The sequence below is a fragment of the Penicillium brevicompactum genome, assembly GCF_028827555.1.
Source record: "Penicillium brevicompactum strain IBT 35665 chromosome Unknown utg000001l_segment0_segment0, whole genome shotgun sequence".
In the NCBI taxonomy this organism is placed as follows: Eukaryota; Fungi; Ascomycota; class Eurotiomycetes; order Eurotiales; family Aspergillaceae; genus Penicillium; species Penicillium brevicompactum.
Window position 1 is genome coordinate 5,142,280 of NW_026623203.1, and position 19,757 is coordinate 5,162,036.

The following is a 19,757-nucleotide window of genomic DNA, read 5'->3' on the forward strand; positions in this document are numbered from 1 at the left end:
CGCTCGATGGAGTTCAGTGATATGTGGACATGGTTTTTCCCCCGTCCTCCCCGGGGCCCAGACTCCAACCCGCGCGGCCCCAACAATGACGGCAATGGCTCTGGCGGTGTATCCGGAACCCCCCTGATGGGTACTACGATCCAGGCTTTAACATTAATTGGGGCTATGGACGTGTCGGCCACGACTATTATCATGCCCATTGTGAACTTTTCAACGCAAAGTGGACTGTGCTAATCATACCTTTGTGCGTCGTGCAGTTTGTCTCGTCTCGTGGCAATGAGTACTTCTGTGAGATCGACGAAGACTACCTGACAGATCGCTTCAACCTCACTGGTCTCAACACAGAGGTTTCTTACTACCAGTATGCGCTTGATCTTGTCACCGACGTTTTCGATCTCGACGCCGACGATGACCTCCGCGAGCAAATTGAGAAGTCCGCTCGCCACCTCTATGGTCTCGTTCATGCTCGGTACATCGTCACTACTCGTGGACTCGCCAAAATGGTATGCCAAGTCACCCAGCTTGCATGGTTTTCCACGTGAGACATCTGTACTGACTGTTGACTAGCTTGAAAAATACAAGAAGAGCGACTTCGGAAAGTGCCCTCGCGTTATGTGCGACGGCCATGCGCTTCTTCCTGTCGGTCAAGCTGACCTTCCAAACATGAGCACCGTCAAGCTCTACTGCCCAAAGTGTGAAGACATCTACAACCCCAAGTCCTCTCGCCACGCCTCCATTGACGGTGCATACTTCGGCACTTCATTCCATTCTATCCTGTTCCAGGTCTACCCTGCTCTCAACCCGGAGAAGAGCAGCCGCCGCTACGAGCCCCGTATCTATGGTTTCAAGGTTCACGCTGCGGCCGCCCTTGCTCGCTACCAGGACATGGAACGCGAAGACCTCAAGTCCCGCCTCGCCGAAGTTGACATCCAGCACCGTTTCATCGAAGACAGCGAGAGCGATGGCGATGCGTTCGAGTACGACGAGGATTACGCGGAGGGTCGTACTGAGCCCGCCAAGAACCAGGGCCAGGCCGGCGACGCAGCCTCTGCTCCGATGGAGATCGGTAACTGAGTATTTTCTCCATGCCCATGCTCCACGAACGAGATGATTCGGCGCAACGAAACAACATACATGGTGTGCTTCTCCTTTGCTAGGGATCTTTCATTTTCACGAATTACGGCGTTGTCAGGCTCGCATGGCTCATGTGCCAGGGTTTTTTCTTTCTTTGACTTCGTTTGTACTTAAATTACCCACCCAGTCCGTTCCAAGCAGGACCAATGAAACGAAATAACGTTCTATCGATCTTCCGTTGCGTGGCTGGCCTTTTATGTCGGTGATTCCACCAAACAGTACATTCACTAATCAACCTAAGTAACATACATCTAGGTGCTCTCCGGGTCACTGAGGGACCAGCCCCATTTCCCGCAGTTGCTCGAGAGCATAGATGATGGCATAAGCCAATTGGTCGCCTCTCTCCCAGGCTTCATCATGGGCGCCACTGATGGGCAAGACGCGGACCCGTCGATCGCGGTGCGACAATTCCTGGACAGGGATCTGAGCCTCAAGTTTCCCCCACTGTTTGAGACTTTCCTCCATAGCGTCAAGCTGAGACTCATCGACCAGCTCATCATCTTTGGAATGCGCCAGAACAGCTAACCTCCCAGACTTCCAGCCACCCTCCACTCCGCGCGAGCCAGCCATTTGTGCGGGCGATACTCCATCCCAGAGCAATTCATCGGCTCCAAACGCCCCCTCTATGAACTCCGAGTAGGCTGAGATATCAGGATGCGAGTCGCGCAACCGCCTCAGATCATATATACCCGCCACCCCGACAATGGCGGTAGGTTGTGCCGTCAACGGGGGCGGCAAAGGACCTGGCGAGGCCGAGACAACCCCAACGCTGATTTTTGGGTTCTCCTTTGTTTCGCTGAAGGCCTGCTCGCGATGGTTCGACACCGCGCCCATCACTGCCTGGAAGGCAAGCGTTGCGCCGCAGCTGTGGCCGACTAGTATATACTGTCCACCGAATGAATATGTATTTTGGAGGAATGCGAGAGCACCCTCTACATCCCGAATATGATCGGGGTGTTTCGCATCGCGGTAATCGTGGGGGAAGTGTTGATCGGGTCTTGGGGATGGTTTGGGTGTGCGCTTAGACGGTATGAGATTGAAGCAAAGCCGGCGATAGGGAGGTCTGGTGTGTCACGCAGTATAGACTCGGCTGCATTGAACGCCGTGTCCTTAACGGTTGGATCTCTCCAGGCACCGCCATGGATGAAGCTGGAAGAGTTGTTAGTCCGCGGAAATCATGGTCGGGATCAAAGATCGGAATTCATGTACATCACCCAGTACCCATCTTTGCTTGAAGCTAAGGGTGTCACAGAGACAACTTGGAGGTTATGGACTCGCCCGTAGGCTACAGTCCGAGATCGACTCGGCATTGTTAATTGGGAAATGCATCTTGTAGGCGCGAGTCATTTATGAGGGGGGAGTGGGACGGTTGATTACGAGCATTTGGAGATCGTTGTGGTGGGATACCACCCCGGGGAAAACGCTGGACTGTGTGTGTGGTTCTTTCCTTTCTCTTTGTTGGGCGAAATGTTCGCACAATTGTTCAATTTCTCACTACATCAACGTCCGCGATGGAGTCCGACACGCTCCCCGACGATGTGAATTCTCCGATGAGTGCCATGTGAGTGTAACAATACCGTATTGCCCCTCAATCTACGTGGGGAATATGCGTATTGGCCGTATTTAATTTCCATGCGTTTTGCGTATCGCACTAAACCCGATCAGGTCGGATGGGCTCCTTTCACACAAACCGACCAAGTCGACCATCTCGACCTTCACAATCGCCCAAAAGTTGCAACCTTACACAATGGCCGAGTACGTGATGTCCGATTTTTGATCTCAAGGCTTCAGACTAACCGTTCACGCAGAACCCCAGCTCCCCTCGCGGCCGTTCAGGTCGAGGCTTTGGTCAGTCTTCCCGAAGAAAATCTCCCCAGGCCTCGCCAGTCAGGAATACTGACGTCGGAACTTCCAGGTGGTGATGAAAATCATCAAGCACTGCTCTCAGACCTTCCCTTCCACCGCAACCGGTGCCCTCGTCGGCATGGATGTCGATGGCTCCCTCGAGATCACCAACACTTTCCCCTTCCCCGTCGTTGAAGTCCCCGCCGAGTCGCACTTTGACAACACCACTCCCAACCACGCCGCCGCCGCTCCCCGTGCTAAGGCCAACGCTGCCTACTCCGCAGAGTACATCCGCATGCTGCGCGAGGTCAACACCGATGCCAACAACGTCGGATGGTACACCAGCGCCAACATGGGCAACTTCGTCAACATGAACGTGATCGAGAACCAATTTTACTACCAGAGCCAGTTGAACGAGCGCACAGTTGCCCTTGTTCACGACGTCAGCCGCAGCGCCCAGGGCAGCCTTAGCCTCCGCGCTTTCCGTCTGTCCACCAAGTTCATGACTGCGTTCAAGGAGAACAAGTTCACCTCCGAGGAGTACGTGGAAATGCTCTTGCGCGGATTAAAAAAATATTGACTGGACGCTAATGACCATCACAGTCTCCAAAGCTCCGAAATGCGCCACACCGATATCTTTGAGGAACTGCCCGTCAAGCTCCACAACTCGCACCTGATCACCTCTTTCATTCACCAGCTGCAGTGCCCGACCAACAACGCCTCCACTGAGCTTCCCTCTTCTCTCGCTGCTCTTGAGTCCAGCCCCTTCAATAAAACCTCCACACTCACCCCCAACCTCGACAACCTGTCCCTCAGCATCGACCCCTTCCTGGAGAAGAACTGCGATCTCCTCCTGGACACCATCGAGACCCACAACACCGAGGTCAACAACTACCAGTACTACCAGCGTGTCCTCGGCCGCGAGCAGCAGAAGATCAACGCCTGGAAGCAGAAGCGCGCACAGGAGAACGCCACCCGTGCCACCCTCAACCAACCCCTTCTCCCCGAGGACGAGTGGCAGCGTCTGTTCAAGCTCCCCACCGAGCCCAGCCGTCTGGAGAGCATGCTCAACACTCGCCAGGTGAACCAGTACGCCAGCCAGGTCGACAACTTTGTCTCAACCAGCACGGGCAAGATGTTTGCTATCAAGGGCAACCTGCTGCCCAACGAGACCTCGAACTAAATGATGACTGTGGGGAGACACGATGCTTCTGGGATTGCATGACCTTTTTACGGCGTAGGGAGGGAAAATGTTCTCTATTTGGGATGTTAATATGACTTCCTCTTTCTTTTTTCTTTCTATGGTCAAGTCGTTAGGCCTGTCTACGACTTTCCCATAGAAGGGATTTTTTTATTTTGTTTAGATTACAACAATGAACAGGTCAAACTTCAACTTTCTATTCTCACTCTCGTCCCCAGCATTGGGGGACCTACCTCGAACTCACTAACAACAGTGCGATAAATCCAAAAACGAAGGCCAAAAAGAAAACTCAAATCTCTCGATATCACTTGTTCGCAGGGGCACCCTTATCTTCAGGAACATCCTCACTCTCGAGAACATCCACGCTATCAATCCCATGCTCATTCTCATTCTCATGAATCACGGAATACCGATGAACGATCTGAGAACGAGCATAGGCGGTGGGATCACGCATTACGAGCGGAACCGCAGCCTCGATCTTGCGAGCGACTTCGAGCTGGTTCCTAGAGCTCGAATCCTCTCTGAGCAAAGATGCACGAGCGTCTTCCAGAACTTGAGGCAGATCTCGACAAACCTGTTCAAACTCCGTGTCATCAGCGGTGATGGCCATCTGCTCGCACTTGGTGGCCAGAAGTTCGGCCTCGCTCAGGGCCGTGAGGATATCATACAGATTCTTGGAATGGAACTTGAGCGCGTAGACCTGATCCACGATCTTGCTCAGGAGAGCCTGGCGCTCGTAGGCGTAAAGGGTCTGTCCTACGTTGTTCGACATGTTGATGTTGGGTATACTTCGTTAGTAGCTTTGATGGCTGTAGATCAGTATACTTTGGTTGGATATGTGTCTGTGTGTGTTGGTCAGTGGATTGTGTGTTGATTGTTTGGTAATTGACTGTGGTGGTGGAGGAGGAGAGAGTATTACTGTCGAGGCACTGGTGGCTTTTATACATATCGAGCCGCTCGGTGGCATGGTTCTCGAAAGTGAATTGGTTGAGTAGAACAAAGAATTGGGAGAAAGACACTTAAATGGCTTTGTTGGCTTGTTGTGATGTGCAAAGGGGCTCACAAGGCCCATTGTGCTCTGGTACGAGAGTACGAAGCCGTCAAAGGAGAAGCTGACAACTTCCAAGGTTAGAAAGCCTGCGTGATTCTAATCAAACAATGTCCTTGTCTCCAAGGCTGAGATTGTGTCTCATGACTGTGGCCTTCGTATTGCTAATCTTCTCTCCAAGCTTGGGAGCGCTTCTTGCACCTGAGATAGGACCGAAAGTGCTTGTGAATACAAAGAAATCTCACAAATCACTGGTTGCACCACTCGGATTTACCAAAGCCACGACAGTAGTGGGAATTCATACCAAAGACATAGAATCTACCACCCCTCACCAGCAATCTTCAAAGGAACATGCAGAAGCCGATGGCCAGCCTCCGTCGGAGCAGGAAGTCTCCCAGCCCGTATGTTGATCTGTAAAGATTGATGAAGCAGCCTTGGAGCCGCAAGCTTCTCATCACGCTCTTTGCGCAGAGCCACGAAATGCTCCTCGCTCATACCATCTTTGAGATGCTTGTTTAGTTCCCTATGCTCCCGAACACTCAGCCAAGGCACGGGCTCCGTCCGACCTTCTGGAGGATAGTCATGACCGGTCCAGATTTTGAAATGGCCAGGGAGATCCAGTAACTTGCGACCTGATTGGAAGAGGTCTTTGGCATCACCGCCGGGAAAGTCACACCGTGCAGTACCTATATCTGCGTGGAAGAGGGAGTCGCCACAGAATATGTTATCTGGAGATGTCAGAATGGTTTCGTATGAGTACCTGCGATAAGACTTACCTCCAATCATATATCCCAGATGATCTGGTGTATGGCCTGGCAAATGGATAGCTTTTGCTGTCATATTGCCGATGGCAAACGTCTCGTCATCGTCAAATAGCTTGTCGAATACATGCCTGTATTCCCTGCTTGGAACGCCGTATCTCTGACTGAACAGCTTCTGCACTGCCTCAATACGCTTTCCGATGCAAATGGGCGGTTTGTGATCCTGGCTCTTCATAATATGTGTTTGCAGATATGATGCCGCACTTAGATGATCTGCGTGGGCATGTGTTTCGAGGATCTTATCAATTTTATAATTCCTTGCTTTGACCAGCGCGAGGAGAGAGTCGGCAGATCTTGTCGTGATAGCCTGGGTGGCCGGATCGAAGTTCAAGACCGGGTCGATGATGACGGCGGTTAATGTTGTGGGATCGGCAACGATGTATTGCCATGTACCTGATACATCGTCAAACACATCGTGTATCACCGGTTCATTTGAGATGGCGGTGGTGCTGTACGATGTCCGGTCTGTGCTCAAATGACCGGAAGAGGTGTGACCTCTTTGTGGATGTTTGGTTGTGCTTTGACTGGCAGCTCCCATTCTGATAGTGCTCAGCGATATTGACGCGATTAAGTCACTTCTGTTAGAAAGTTGTTGAACGGAACGCGATTGTCTGCCACCAGCGAAGGGGAATGATCGAGGGCTTTTGCCGGACACCCGCAACGCGCGCGATGAGATATGGCGGCAGATCTTTGATGATTGCTGCAGTGGGCTTGCCATACTGGATTATATAGACAAAGCGATAATGGTTTCGGAATATATGAAATTGAGGGTTTCAGCAAGTCATACTTGAAAGGTGAGGTACCGGCCGTGGAGGTCGGCGACTCGGGGCTCGGGGAGCACACACCCAACCTTGGAACGAGAAGGTCGCCGATAGACCAAAGTCATAACGGGGTCAATTTAGTCTCAGCTTCCAGGCCCTCAAGGATGACATTCTCTCCTACTCCGTATAGTGTGTCTGATTCATAATCGGATTCCTGGAGGTGGCAAGAGGCCCACTTCTCCCAGAACGGCGACCATAGGGGAATTCTAGGGTGTGTACGGAGTACTTCCACAACTAATGCTTAGTTCCATGTCTCTACTCTTTTGAAATGAAAATATAGCTCTTGCTTTCGTCGAAGAATATAGGAAACTGGTATGAACAGCTAGTTAAGACTGCTGAAGAGCGCTGCAGCAAACGACCCAGTGAACACATCAAAGAAGCATAGTGTTTGGTGGTGCTCAGTCGACCGGCCATGAAATATGTGCAGTTTGCATGACCATAGCAAATATGAATCCAGCATCAGGCCATACAAGCAGCAAGCAGGTATGTGCCTGACAGGAGTGAAGTCGAGATCGGCGAGTGGAGGCCGAGAACGTCCCCGGTATCGGAAGGGGTTGATCCGATCCCGCGATCACGACATCAGCTAACAGGCTTACTGCTTTGGGACTTTTTTGATATTCTTCTGAAAGCTCCTGATTTCTTAGTGTTTGCTCTTTAGCCTTTCAAGATGTTTCAAAGTCGAGCTTCATTGGCAGCTCGTGCTGCCCGTTCTGTGGCTTCTCAATACCGGGGCCTAGCGACCGCATCCCCTGCAGCCAATACCGCCCGCAGCCACAAGGTTGTAGTGGTCGGTGGTGGTACTGCTGGTCAATCTATCAGCCACCAGCTCCTTCACTCTGGCAAATTTGCTCAGGATGACATTGCTGTCATTGACCCTGCCGAATGGCACCACTATCAGCCAGGCTGGACCCTCGTTGGTGGTGGTCTCAAGAACAAGGAGGACCTGCGCCAGCCAATGCAGAGCCTGGTCGACTCCAAGTTCAAGTTCTACAACCAGAGTGTCGACAAATTTGCCCCCAACGAGAACTCTGTGACTCTGGAGAACGGCGACAAGCTGAACTATGAGCACCTCGTTGTGGTCCCAGGTATCAACATCAACTACGGTCAGATCAAGGGTCTCCCTGAGGCTCTCGCAGACCGTCACTCTACTGTCTCATCTATCTACGGCTACAACACCTGTGACAAGGCTTTCCGTACTTTCGACAACTTCCGCCAAGGAAACGCTATCTTCACACAGCCCGCCGGTGTCATCAAGTGTGCCGGTGCCCCCCCAAAAGGTCATGTGGCTTGCCTTGGACCTCTGGAAGAAGGCTGGTCTCTACAACCCCACCAACCCCGCTCAATCACCCGTCAAGATCAGCTACGCCACCGGTCTTCCCGTCATGTTCGGTGTGCCCAAGTACAACGCGATCCTCGAGCAGATGCGCAAGGACCGCGGCGTCGAGGGCCTTTTCCAGCACGATCTCATTGCATTGGACGGCAAGGCCGCCGTCTTCTCCACCCCCAACGGAGAGGTCACCCGTGAATACGATCTGCTCCACGTCTCCCCCAAGATGGGTGCCCACGCCTTCGTCAAGAACAGCCCCTTGGCCAACGAGCTCGGCATGGTTGATGTTCACGACAACACCACCCAGCACAAGAAGTTCCCCAACGTCTGGTCTGCCGGTGACGCGTCCAGTCTGCCCACCTCCAAGACCGCCGCTGCCGTCACTTCAGAGGCCCCCGTTCTCGTCCGCAACCTTCTGCAAACCATGGAGGGTAAGGCCGTCGACGCCTCCTACGATGGATACACCTCGTGCCCTCTTTTGACCGAATACGGCAAGGTCCTGCTTGCTGAGTTCAAGTACGGTGGTGAGCCCAAAGAGACTTTCGGTAACTGGTTCGGTATCGACCAGGGTGAGCCCCGTCGCTCATTCTACCACCTCAAGAAGGACTTCTTCCCCTGGGTGTACCAGAACTACATGGTCAAGGGTAACTGGAGCGGACCTAAGGGCTGGCTCTGAAGGATTGCAGCTCTGCGTGTACAATAAACAATTAGCGCCTCTTAATGTAAGAAAGTAGGTTAGCAAAAAAAATCATATATGTCTAGATCATTCCATGATACCGATGAAGAGAGAAATGTTGTGCAAACAAGCGCCGAGTCGAGCACAATCATCGATGACATCATCGTCCATCATATGAAGATAGATAATCTTCAAAATCCTGTAAGCACGTATTAAGTTCACTGCGCGTCATATTTTGATTATCTTTTGTCGGGTTCTTCTTGAAATCGCGAGAGCCAACATGTCTCTTTCGGGAAAATCTCCCACTTCAACCACAAAATGTACAACAGTCACACCGACATCTGGGCTGTAAGTCAGACCTATACTGGATGTGCTGTGAAGAGAATAACCACGTGCTGACACGAAAATGTCTCTTTCCCAAAGGCAGGCGCATTTGCTGCAGTCGTAGTTGACTTCGTGGTATACCCAGTCGACACACTCAAGACTCGCATACAATCACCAGACTACAGCAAGGTGTTCAAAGATGCGCACACCGGCACGATTAAGCGCCAGGTTCTCTTCAAGGGACTTTACCAAGGCGTGTGGAGCGTAGTATTCTCCACAATTCCTTCATGTGTGTATCACTACCTCCATCAAAGCACATCGAGACTAACAACATATCAGCCGGTGCATTCTTCACAACATACGAAGCCGTCAAAAGCATTCTCTACAACTCATCCACTCAAACCCCGGATAACAATCCTTCTGGGGGATCTCTCAATAATATTCGTTTGCCCTTCAAGCATTCTCTCCCAACACCAATAATGCACGGGATTGCATCCTCAACCGGCGAAATGGTATCCTGTTTAATGCTCACGCCAGCGGAAGTGCTGAAGCAAAATGCGCAAATGATTCAAAGTCAAAACAGCAGCCAACACGGAAACAAAAGCGCCATGCGACTGGTTTTATCTCGCTTTCGACACCGGCCCTGGCGTCTTTGGAACGGCTACACGGCTCTCGTGGGACGCAACTTACCAACAACGGCACTACAATTTCCACTTTTCGAGTTCATTCGATCGAATATGATAAAGAGATGGAGGGAGCGAAAAGGAAAAGAAGGTGACTCAAATGCGCAATCTGATCTTCTCATAGAGCGCGCTGGCTTAACTGGGATTTCGGCCGCCATGTCAGGCACGGTTGCATCGACGGTCACTACGCCAATTGACGTCGTCAAAACCAGGATCATGCTATCGGCGGCAAGCGAGGACACTGAGCGTGGGAAAGGTGGCTCAGACATGAAAGGGGCGGCTCGTTCCAAGCAGGGACCGCTTGCTGTCGGGAGAGACATAGTGCGCAACGAAGGAGTGAGGGGACTATTCAAGGGCGGGCTTATTCGGGCTGGATGGACGGCTGTGGCGTTGGGAATGTATCTTAGTTTGTATGAGGGCGGAAGATTCTACTTGGAGAATCGGCGGAGAGAGAGGGATGGTTTGAGTCTCCAATCTGCTAGGGAAGGCTAGTTTCATAGTAAATAAGCGTTGTCTTCCAAGGCTACCATGGATTTTGGTCGAGAGATCTTCCAAATCTTTGGAGACTTGAGCATCACTTCTACTGAGTATCCTTTGTTCCAAAATTTGCCCAAGTACGTGGAGAAACTGACAAGAGCGTGCGTCACAAAGAAATCCCCGAAATTAGACCTCTCGTAATAGCCATTGAAGTAATTAAAAGAGTTCTTTCCCAGCGCCGAAGGAAACAAAGGCTCTTTGATACCCAACATCCAATCCAGATGAACCAAAGTGTATAAAAGTGTCTCCGTCCCCACCCAAGATACATCAACACCGAAAGCAACAATTCCATTGCATACACAATATCATTGAGCCAATCCAGTAACCATTAACAAAAGCCACAATGGCAAGAACCAACGTTTCGAGATTCGTAAAGCCCAACACAAAAGGCTCCAAAAGACGGCGCCGTGATGCACCGGCCTACGAAGAGGAGATTTCGGATGCGGACAACGAGCTTTCCGATGACGAATTTGAGGGCGATGAAATGTATGGTCCTCACAGTACACCCGACGCTTTCGATGACTTCAGCTCCGTACTGAACGCTCTGCCAGAGCCTCAGCCTCTGTTCCATTTCCACATCTGTCGTGACTCACATCCTCTCCACGGTACAAAAGGTAAGTCTGATGGCTGGGCCAATGCCTCATACCTTCTCTGGGAAATGTGTGCTATTCTCGCTGCAGCTGGAACTGATTATGAATGGACTGTCAAGTTTGAGAAACACCTTCCCACATGGCAGAAGATTCAACAACAGGTTAAGACTTATGGCTTTACACATTTCTCGTCAGAGATTCCTGCCGCACCGGCCGACCTTGCTTTTGTTAGACTTCCCAAAGAAGACAGGAGCTTTGAGATTGAGCAAGACCCGCATGGAGACGTTCAGGATAGCTCGGATGTTTGGGCTCTTTGGCGTTACATTATCGAGATGCCTGTTGCGGAGGAGAAGTTGTTTGAGGTCAGACTTGTGGATTCTGATGTGTCCGTAAACTGATGGTACAGAGCTCCATACTTTCATATTTTGAATTTGTCTTGATTTGATAGCAATGATATGAATTTGAACTTGCCAGGAAATTGAACCCCTTCGTAGCTGGGCACCAAAGCGGTCGCTTCCTAAATGACACCAAGTTTCCCATCCCCATTTAGACTCCTAGTTCCTCCCATCCTGCGTCCACCCCAGAAGATGACTCGATCTTACCAGTAGATGTGTGATGCTCAATCGTCGCTCTCCTCAGAAACACCACGAGAAACCAGAGCTGTCGCAATTTGCTGACCTTCATAAATGTCCTTGCTAGAGTTGGTCTTCAATCCAAAACCCTCCATGAATCTGGTCCAGCCACCGCGCATGTTCACAGCCCTCTGCTCGAGAGGGGTAAGTTGTGGTTCTGTATCAAAGCAAAGTTAGTATACCCATTCAAATCATGATTACTGCGGAGTGGACTCAGTCTCGTACGACGTGGCTCGGTTGTAGGGCTAGTGTCAGAGCCATCGTCAGATAGATAAGCATGGAAATGCTTCTCGTTGTTGGAGACAGCCGGTCTCAGTGGCTGGGGCTTGATTTGGGAACCCACTTGGGGCCCCGACTGACCCGAGGAAACATTCGATTTGCGGCTGAGTGGGTTTCTAGGATTGCTCCAGCATTCCTTGGTGGTGTGGCCTCGGCGTTTGTGAATAGCACACCATGGCTCTTCTTCCTTCCTTGAATATTTGCTTTCGTGCAGACCACCCCTGTCAGTGTAGAACGGTGGCATATTACTCGTTCCGCTGGAGCTTGGTCTGCTTGGTCGGTCTATGTCACGACCCGTGCGATGGGATTCGGCTGTGAGAAACTCTGTGTACAAGGTAATGAGGTCATGCTCTTGGAAGGTCTTCCTATCCAAAGAGAGCGTGTTCAGCCATGGAACACATGCAGGGTTGTTGCTGACGGCTCCGATGAAGATGTGGTAGCAAAGAATTGGTGGCACTTGTTGGTCGGAAGGATAACATGCTCGAACCTCGGCTAGGTAGTAACGCCATTTGTTAAGGAAATTGGAAAAGCTTTCACCTGGTTGGTACTTGTAGGAAGTCCATCGAATCGACTTGACGCATGGGCTCAGTAAGCTGCTGTCTTCACAGACCTCGCGAAGAGACTCGTAAACCTCGTGTGCAGTTCGACCTTTGACGATATGATGAGACATTCTGTCATGGATGGTTGAGGTAAGGTAGCCTAAAGCCATCTTGTTCTTTGCCTCCCAAATTGTCTGGTGCTTTTTGCCTCTGGCGACAGACACGGGCGAGGAAACGGCGGAAGGGGGTAACTTTTCAAAATCAGGGGTGTCTCCGAGCAAGTCACCAGGAGAGAGAGTTTGGGGCTCTTTGCTGATTGGTAGCTTGGCTTTAATCATGGTTTCAATCGCTGCAGCTGCAGCAACTATGTCTTCGGGCCTTTTCTCCACGCCAGTGATGACCTCGAGTAAATTGCTGTGTTGTGCACCGAGCACTGCTTCAAGATGTTGATTCCATTCTTTCCAGTTGCTTCTTCCCTCTAGGATAGGGAAGAAAGGGCTATTGTCGAACCTGTCACGGCCTGACATGACCTCGGTAAAGTCGGAGATGGCGGGGATTGCGGCGATAGCGGCTTTGCAAAACTGAAAAAGTAGCTCTCAGTGAATGGCCGCAGTGAGCACTTGAATGCCGAAGAAAGATTATGGTACCAGTCAGTGAAGAAAGGAATCGCAGATACGGAGATGGTGGCCACTTGGATAGAGGCGTGCTCTTTCGCCAGCTTGCAGTGAAAGTCACGAGTATGAGAAGTCTGGAGGCTCTGATAATAGCGTCAAAGGTACCAAGCTTCTTCAAAGACTCTGCAGAATAAGACCAGATCGCAGTATTAGAGATGAGAGATAGATAATGGTTGCAAGTCCTGGAGGTTGATCCAGGGACGTTGATTGAAGGGTGGTAGTGATGGAGGTGAAGGAAAGATAGGAGTTAGCAAAGTCTATGAGACTAAAAAATATATCCCAATTATAGGTATAGCTCTCTGCTATCTTATGTTGCTCCTTGGGAGCTTAGCCGGGGAGTCTATCAAGGTTACCTTACTTCCATCCATGCCAGCCATCCTTTGCGCAAGAATCAGCCCAAAGTATCTCAGACCGAGTGTGAAGTGACATTTATTTTACATCACCTCAGCAAACCCCAAGAGCCTATCACGTCTAGCAACCAACAAAATCACTCGAATCTTCTTAAAGCTATTGGAGAATTTACCTCAAAGCGTTATTGAGAGCCCCGGAGGGCAACATGCTAAGGGTACGGATAGGGTTGAGAATACTAAGCTGTGTGTTGCTGTTGAAGAGATTGTTAGTATGCCAGTAGTCTTAAAGTGACATGAGCACATCAGGGGAAGCCAGGTAAGTCAAACAGCTTCTCTGGAGTTGTTTCAAATCAAGCCCTTTCGTCAGTCTCCCCACCCTCTCTCTTCCTCTCCTCATCTCACGATACATAGGGTTTCGTACATGTCTCCCCTCTCTCTGATGCCTTTCAATTCTTTTCCATTATAGGAACGCTTCCCTTCCAGACCCTTCATTAAAAGTTCCCAAACACTTTACTCGCTACCCTGTTTACTCAATGCAGTGTCATTTTTTGATGATAGCTCCCTTCCTCTAGTAGTACCTCTACTGCTCCTGTTTATAAGCAACTACCATGGTCTTTTTGGCTGCGTGTGAGGGCGGCACTGAGGCTTGTTGCAATTTTCCGTCCAATACATCTAACGTGAAACAAAAACCTTTAAATTTCCACAAATTTTCAGTGGGAGCTAAATTGTGGGGACATGCACGATGAGGGGTTCTCAGTTAGCCACCCTGAAAGTGACACTAACACAACAGATCTCCGATCTATATCTGCAAGTATTTGTTGAATTACCAAAATGTTCACATCTTCTCGTAACGCCCACCACATCCAAAAATGCATCTCAAAGTCCACCCAACTGAGATTCGTTTTGTTCGCGGACTTTCAGGATATTTTCACAAGGATCTCCAAGCAGTGAAAAACAGTCCGAATTACGACCCTTTGATCGATAACATCGCACCTGTGACGTCAGGTTTCGAAAATGTTGTTCAAGCAGGAGAGGTCATCTCCGTTCTAATTCGTCTTCCCAATGGAGCTGTAGCCATTGGCGAATGCGTAGATGTCATCTTCTCCGGAACTGCATCTCGAGATCCTCTCTTCATACCCAGTGAGCATCTGTCCCTGCTCAACGAAGTGATCAAGCCCAGGCTCCTTGAACTCGATGTCTCAACATTCCGTTTCAATTCTGTCAAAATCGATGAGCAGTGGCCGGAACTAGGCAACAAAAGATTGCACACCGCTGTTCGCTATGGTCTCAGTCAAGCTCTTCTTTCTGCAACTGCTCTAGTCCACCATTGCACAATGGCCGAGGTCGTTTCCCGAGAGTGGAATACAAGAATCAGCAAAAGGCCGATAGATATCCTTGCCTCTTGTCACCGAAACGATGATCTGCAACTGGATCGGATGATCATGAAACAGGTGGCTATGCTTCCACATGCCTCATTTGTCCATGTAAACGATATCGGCCCCAGGGGCAAAACGATGCTCGAATACGTGGCACATGTCTCTCGGCGGATCCAAGAGCGGGGAGATGCGGACTATCAACCCCGACTCCACTTTGATGTCTATGGAACAATTGGTGATGCGTTCCTGGAGGCGGATATACCGGACTTCTTGCGAAAGGTTGAGGAGGCGGCAAAGCCATATCAAGTCCTCATCGAATCTCCCATTGTTTCTTCAAGCAGGGAGTCACAAATTCTGAGCATGAAGCAACTGAGGAAGGCTCTTTTAGCTCGCAGGATCAACGTGAAGATCGTTGGGGATGAATGGTGCAACACCCTTGATGATATCAAGATGTTTGCTGAAGCCAATGCTGTTGAATTTATGCAAGTGAAAACACCGGACCTGGGTGGTCTTCACAACTCCATTGATGCAGTGTTGTACTGTTTGAAAGGAAATGTTGGTTGTTGTCTTGGGGGATCTGCGAACGAGACGGATATTTCAGCGCGGGCGACTGCCCAAGTTGCTTTGGCTACACAGCCGCAATTTCTATCGAAGCCTGGAATCGGGGCTGATGAAGGACTGATGATCTTGACGAATGAAATGACCAGAACATTGGCACTGATGAAGGACTCACAATGGTGCTCATGATATCTACAATCTGTACTTACGAATCGTATTCCATAGATCTCATCCCTTTTTCTACTATCTGCGTCCCTTCCAAATCTTCTATAAAATCTATATGTATCATCAGCGAAGATTCATTTTATTGAAATCCTTGATCTCTAATTCTCTGTTCACGATTTAGCAGAGACTTTCTTTACTTGACTAATTATGATTACTTTGTACTCGACGATAAGTTGGAAGGATAGCCAAAAAGACAGTCAAAAATAGGTCCCCTGTTGATGAATCGCAAGGCCCCGGTCTAGTTTCAAGCCCGGGCGGCTCCTTCAGGTACATTTCACACTAATTTGAAGAGTAAAAAACCTTCCAAAAAAGTATTAAGAGAGTACTCGAGGTTGTATCGTGTTTGTGGAATGAAGTTCAGTTTGGCAGGTGGTGGTATGGAGGTCACACAGAAGCCGCTTGCTGCAAACCTTTGATTGTCAGTTTCTCAGATGCAATATGTAACTAAGATACCATAGACACAACCGTAAACATTCAAAGAATGTTTGATATTGCGAGATGGTGGGGGAAATTTTGGAACGCAAGGTTAAATGGTCGTGGTCGTGTTGCGCCTTCCTGTGAACTTCTTCTTTCACTCCCACTTCCCACCACCCTCCTCGACTATTCTCCTCGGTCACCTTGAGCATCTCCCACCTGCTTTGATTGATGTTCAATTTGTCTCTTCTTATTCCACTAGCCCTGTCTGTGACTCCCTTTCAATGGTTACAACAGCTGTCATGGCTCCCAAAGAGCCAGCTCCTGCTGGTAATGCCCTGGCTGATCCTACATTGCTCCGCAAAATCGATGAGCTATACGCTTGTGGTGTGGGTGAATACGTGGATCTACCTCAGCTGGTAGTGGTTGGGGATCAGTCAAGTGGAAAGAGCTCAGTGCTCGAAGGACTAACCAAAGTGAACTTCCCCCGGGACAGTGGCCTCTGTACATGTTTCATGACTCAGATAATCTTTCGTCGTGAGCTGAGACTGAGTGAACGTGCCATCTCGGCCTCAATCATCCCCTCTGCTGAAAGTGACCCAAATGAGCAGCAGAGAATGCGGAGTTGGAGAGCCTCCGGACTGCAGTCTCTCCGCCCCGATGAATTTATGCGGACAATGGGCGAGGTGAGTACATCTGCTTTCTATAATTCTAGTTGGAGACTGAGCTTTTTGTGAAGGTTCATGAGCACATGGGACTTTCGACTGCGGAGGATGATGGGCGACCTACATTCTCGAAGAGTGTTTTGCAACTCGTCATTGAAGGCCCAAACGAAAATCATCTCACTGTGATCGACGTACCGGGTATCTTCAAGAACACCACAAGTGGCCGTACGACGAAGAACGATATCGAACTCGTTCGAAACATGACTTTGCAGTGCATCGCGAATCCACTCTCTATCATACTGGCGGTCGTTCCAGCAAATGTGGACATTGCCACGCAGGAAATCATTGAACTGGCCCGCGACATAGATCCCGAGGAGCTGAGAACCATGAAAATTATCACGAAGCCGGATCTGGTTGATAAAGGCGCCGAGGACAAAATCGTGAAGTTGATCAACGAAGGTAATGCGAAAGGTCAAATGGGGTGGCTCCTTGTTCGTAACTTGAGCCAGAAAGAGATGGATGATGGCAACGTCAATCGCGATGATGCAGAAATGATGTTTCATGAAACTTTGCCTTGGTACCATGTTGCGTCGGAGAACTACGGAATTGAGGCGTTGAAGACCAGACTCCAAGAATTGCACACGATGACTGTGCGTCGGGAGTTCCCAAAGGTATGCTGTTCCTAGTGTCTATGGTGTGACTTTTGCTGACTAGCCTATTCTACAAATCCTAGGTTCGGAATCAGATCACACAGAGACTCAACGAGGCAAAGGAAGCACTAAGTGCGCTTGGTGACAAACGGGATAAGCCAGAGCAACAACGGCGGGTTCTCCTGCAAGTGGTATCAGCTTTCCAGGAAATTACTCAACTCGCCATCTCCACAAACTATGGAGCTCACAGAATCTTCGACGAGAACCAGTTTGTCCGACTGGCAACACTTATTTCCACCAGGAATGCTCTCTTTTCGGACGACATTGACTCTTATGGTAATACCCATGCCTTTGGCTCGAAGGAAGGGGATTCTCCTCACGCTCCAAAGACCACGTCAAGTCGGAAGTATAGGGAGAGCCTTGATATAGGGGAGATCCTTACCGAAGGCGAGCTAGTTGAGAGTTCTCAGCAGTTCACAGTGTTTCCCTGGATCAAAGAGACCTACGAGAATGCTCGGGGCTTCGAAATCGGAACGTTCAACCATAACATCGTTTCGACATTGATGAAAAAGCAAACATCAAAATGGCCCGCTCTGTCTTGGGGTTATATCAGTGATATTATCAGTTACGTCCACGTCTTTGTTCAGACAGTTCTCCAAGAAGTTTGCAAGAACCGTCAAATTTGCGGAAGGATCCTCTCAATGCTCCGGGAAGATTTGATCCAAAGCTACACCCAGGCAATTTCGATGGTCGACTTCCTGCTTGCGATTGAGCGAGAAGGTACTCCGCTGACAATGAACCATTATCTCAACGACAGTCTTGAAAAATGGTAAGTGAGCCAGCTTCAATCTTCACAAAAGTGAAAAAGTGTGAAAGGAAAAAATCTAACAATGTGTGCTCAATAGTCGCCAAAAGAGACTCCAGGACGAGGTTTCATCCAAATCACTCAGTGGCTGTCAGCATGGAGAGGTTATCCGGATCTCGGATCTCGCTGCCCAACATCATATGAGCAATGTGGACCACACCGTTCAAGATATCCATGATATCCTCGAGTCATACTACAGGGTGTCACGCAAAAGGTTCGTTGACAACATTTGCATGCAGGCGGTCGACCATTATCTTCTGACTGGACCTGGGGCGCCTATGAAGTTGCTCTCTTCAACATGGGTCAATGATCTGACAGTCGAAAAACTTGAGCAAATAGCTGGTGAAGAGGCGGGAACCAAGCGCAAGCGACGACAGTTACAGATGAGAATTGAAAAGCTGGAGGCAGGCCGCAAGGTCGTACTGCTGTAAGCAGCCTCAAGGGCTAGATTTTGAGGCCTGGGTCATTTCCATACATGCATAACATGGATCGTTGGTGTGGATCAGAGACACAGAGGATAAAATTAGGGCTGGAATTGCTAAATGTGTTAACTCCATAATTAACGTGAAAAATGTTCTCATCTCCATATCGACGACGGTCATTCGTAGGTTTCATAAAAGTCCTTCTCTATTCTAATCTGCCCTCCAATTTATGTTCATGAATCTTGTAGACTTATTCAATAATACAGGAATCTTAGCTTACTAGATCCCCAAGTTGGCTAAAATATCCCAGAGGAGAAAATGAACACACTTGTCACTCTGGGGGCTGAGTCGAAGTCTGTTGGACAAGACTGGAAAAGCCTCTTTCAGCATAATGCATTGGTTGACAACATTATCATTGTAGCAGCCGAATGGTTTTGTAGTGACGAACGGATGGTCCAAGGCTTCGCAGGACATCATCAGAGCAGCACGGGCAAGATCGTCCAGGAGTTCGACACCCGACTCCCGCAAGTTGATTTGTGCCTCTCCCACGCTGGTGGGATTGGGCTGAGCTCGGATCAGACGAGCCTGATCCTTGAGAAAGGTCACGAGCTTGGCGCGAGCTTCTTTATACTCGGCAACGTATTCAGCCTCCATACTTAGCAGTTCCATGTGGGTGAGAAGACGGAGACCTTTCGGCCTGAAATTGAGGTCCTGCGAGCTTTTTTTTCTTTTCTTTCGGGGCTGTCTTCGCAGGTCCCGTCATGAAGACCCATAGCGCTTCCGCGTGGGACCTGGAGGTTATGCCCCAACAGCTGAAAGAACACAATAGCAACATCAACGAAGAGTCCGCGATTCGACTCCAAAGCGAGGTTGCTCTCGAGACAAGCTTTCATGCCAGTAAGACAACGGCCACTTGATTTTGTGTGGCAATGTGTCATGTAACAATCGAAAACAGCAGGCTTGAGTATTCGTTCGTTTCCATCCTTTTCACGCGAAGAGACACGCAAACAGGTCATAAAGAATAACTGTTCAATATGAGGGAGGTAGGTGCATACTCTTGAGGCGACTGGATCGTGGAAAGCAGCACAGAATAGCAAGCTT

At 49.7% G+C, this 19,757-nt stretch overlaps 12 protein-coding genes across 12 annotated transcripts; 7 read left to right on the forward strand and 5 right to left on the reverse strand.

Moving 5' to 3' along the window:
- Positions 1-6: 6 nt before the first annotated feature.
- N7506_001724 (casein kinase II subunit beta) lies at positions 7-1,074 on the forward strand (the record flags this gene model as incomplete). The annotated part of the gene is made up of 3 exons (XM_056951020.1): positions 7-106; positions 145-503; positions 568-1,074. 3 exons carry the CDS (start codon positions 7-9, stop codon positions 1,072-1,074), a joined length of 966 nt encoding a protein of 321 aa, XP_056816935.1.
- Positions 1,075-1,401: 327 nt separating this feature from the next.
- On the reverse strand, positions 1,402-2,444 carry N7506_001725 (arylformamidase; the record flags this gene model as incomplete). Its single annotated transcript, XM_056951021.1, has 3 exons — positions 1,402-1,999; positions 2,071-2,283; positions 2,344-2,444. 3 exons carry the CDS (start codon positions 2,442-2,444, stop codon positions 1,402-1,404), a joined length of 912 nt encoding a protein of 303 aa, XP_056816936.1.
- A 437-nt stretch (positions 2,445-2,881) lies between these two features.
- On the forward strand, positions 2,882-4,162 carry N7506_001726 (putative eukaryotic translation initiation factor 3 subunit EifCh; the record flags this gene model as incomplete). The annotated part of the gene is made up of 4 exons (XM_056951022.1): positions 2,882-2,889; positions 2,943-2,982; positions 3,050-3,519; positions 3,583-4,162. The coding sequence occupies 4 exons, from the start codon at positions 2,882-2,884 to the stop codon at positions 4,160-4,162; spliced, it is 1,098 nt and encodes a 365-aa protein (XP_056816937.1).
- A 322-nt stretch (positions 4,163-4,484) lies between these two features.
- Positions 4,485-4,952, reverse strand: N7506_001727 (uncharacterized protein; the record flags this gene model as incomplete). The annotated part of the gene is made up of 1 exon (XM_056951023.1): positions 4,485-4,952. One exon carries the CDS (start codon positions 4,950-4,952, stop codon positions 4,485-4,487), a length of 468 nt encoding a protein of 155 aa, XP_056816938.1.
- A 594-nt stretch (positions 4,953-5,546) lies between these two features.
- On the reverse strand, positions 5,547-6,767 carry N7506_001728 (MBL fold metallo-hydrolase; the record flags this gene model as incomplete). The annotated part of the gene is made up of 2 exons (XM_056951024.1): positions 5,547-5,956; positions 6,005-6,767. The coding sequence occupies 2 exons, from the start codon at positions 6,765-6,767 to the stop codon at positions 5,547-5,549; spliced, it is 1,173 nt and encodes a 390-aa protein (XP_056816939.1).
- Positions 6,768-7,537: 770 nt separating this feature from the next.
- N7506_001729 (NAD(P)/FAD-dependent oxidoreductase) lies at positions 7,538-8,873 on the forward strand (the record flags this gene model as incomplete). Its single annotated transcript, XM_056951025.1, has 2 exons — positions 7,538-8,116; positions 8,148-8,873. The coding sequence occupies 2 exons, from the start codon at positions 7,538-7,540 to the stop codon at positions 8,871-8,873; spliced, it is 1,305 nt and encodes a 434-aa protein (XP_056816940.1).
- Positions 8,874-9,191: 318 nt separating this feature from the next.
- On the forward strand, positions 9,192-10,372 carry N7506_001730 (putative mitochondrial carrier protein; the record flags this gene model as incomplete). The annotated part of the gene is made up of 3 exons (XM_056951026.1): positions 9,192-9,221; positions 9,297-9,486; positions 9,537-10,372. The coding sequence occupies 3 exons, from the start codon at positions 9,192-9,194 to the stop codon at positions 10,370-10,372; spliced, it is 1,056 nt and encodes a 351-aa protein (XP_056816941.1).
- Positions 10,373-10,760: 388 nt separating this feature from the next.
- Positions 10,761-11,405, forward strand: N7506_001731 (uncharacterized protein; the record flags this gene model as incomplete). Its single annotated transcript, XM_056951027.1, has 1 exon — positions 10,761-11,405. One exon carries the CDS (start codon positions 10,761-10,763, stop codon positions 11,403-11,405), a length of 645 nt encoding a protein of 214 aa, XP_056816942.1.
- A 221-nt stretch (positions 11,406-11,626) lies between these two features.
- N7506_001732 (uncharacterized protein) lies at positions 11,627-12,984 on the reverse strand (the record flags this gene model as incomplete). The annotated part of the gene is made up of 2 exons (XM_056951028.1): positions 11,627-11,796; positions 11,865-12,984. 2 exons carry the CDS (start codon positions 12,982-12,984, stop codon positions 11,627-11,629), a joined length of 1,290 nt encoding a protein of 429 aa, XP_056816943.1.
- Positions 12,985-14,350: 1,366 nt separating this feature from the next.
- Positions 14,351-15,604, forward strand: N7506_001733 (putative methylaspartate ammonia-lyase; the record flags this gene model as incomplete). The annotated part of the gene is made up of 1 exon (XM_056951029.1): positions 14,351-15,604. The coding sequence occupies one exon, from the start codon at positions 14,351-14,353 to the stop codon at positions 15,602-15,604; it is 1,254 nt and encodes a 417-aa protein (XP_056816944.1).
- A 566-nt stretch (positions 15,605-16,170) lies between these two features.
- Positions 16,171-18,665, forward strand: N7506_001734 (dynamin family protein; the record flags this gene model as incomplete). The annotated part of the gene is made up of 4 exons (XM_056951030.1): positions 16,171-16,740; positions 16,794-17,390; positions 17,453-18,198; positions 18,275-18,665. The coding sequence occupies 4 exons, from the start codon at positions 16,171-16,173 to the stop codon at positions 18,663-18,665; spliced, it is 2,304 nt and encodes a 767-aa protein (XP_056816945.1).
- Positions 18,666-18,935: 270 nt separating this feature from the next.
- Positions 18,936-19,325, reverse strand: N7506_001735 (uncharacterized protein; the record flags this gene model as incomplete). Its single annotated transcript, XM_056951031.1, has 1 exon — positions 18,936-19,325. The coding sequence occupies one exon, from the start codon at positions 19,323-19,325 to the stop codon at positions 18,936-18,938; it is 390 nt and encodes a 129-aa protein (XP_056816946.1).
- Between the last annotated feature and the right edge of the window lie 432 nt (positions 19,326-19,757).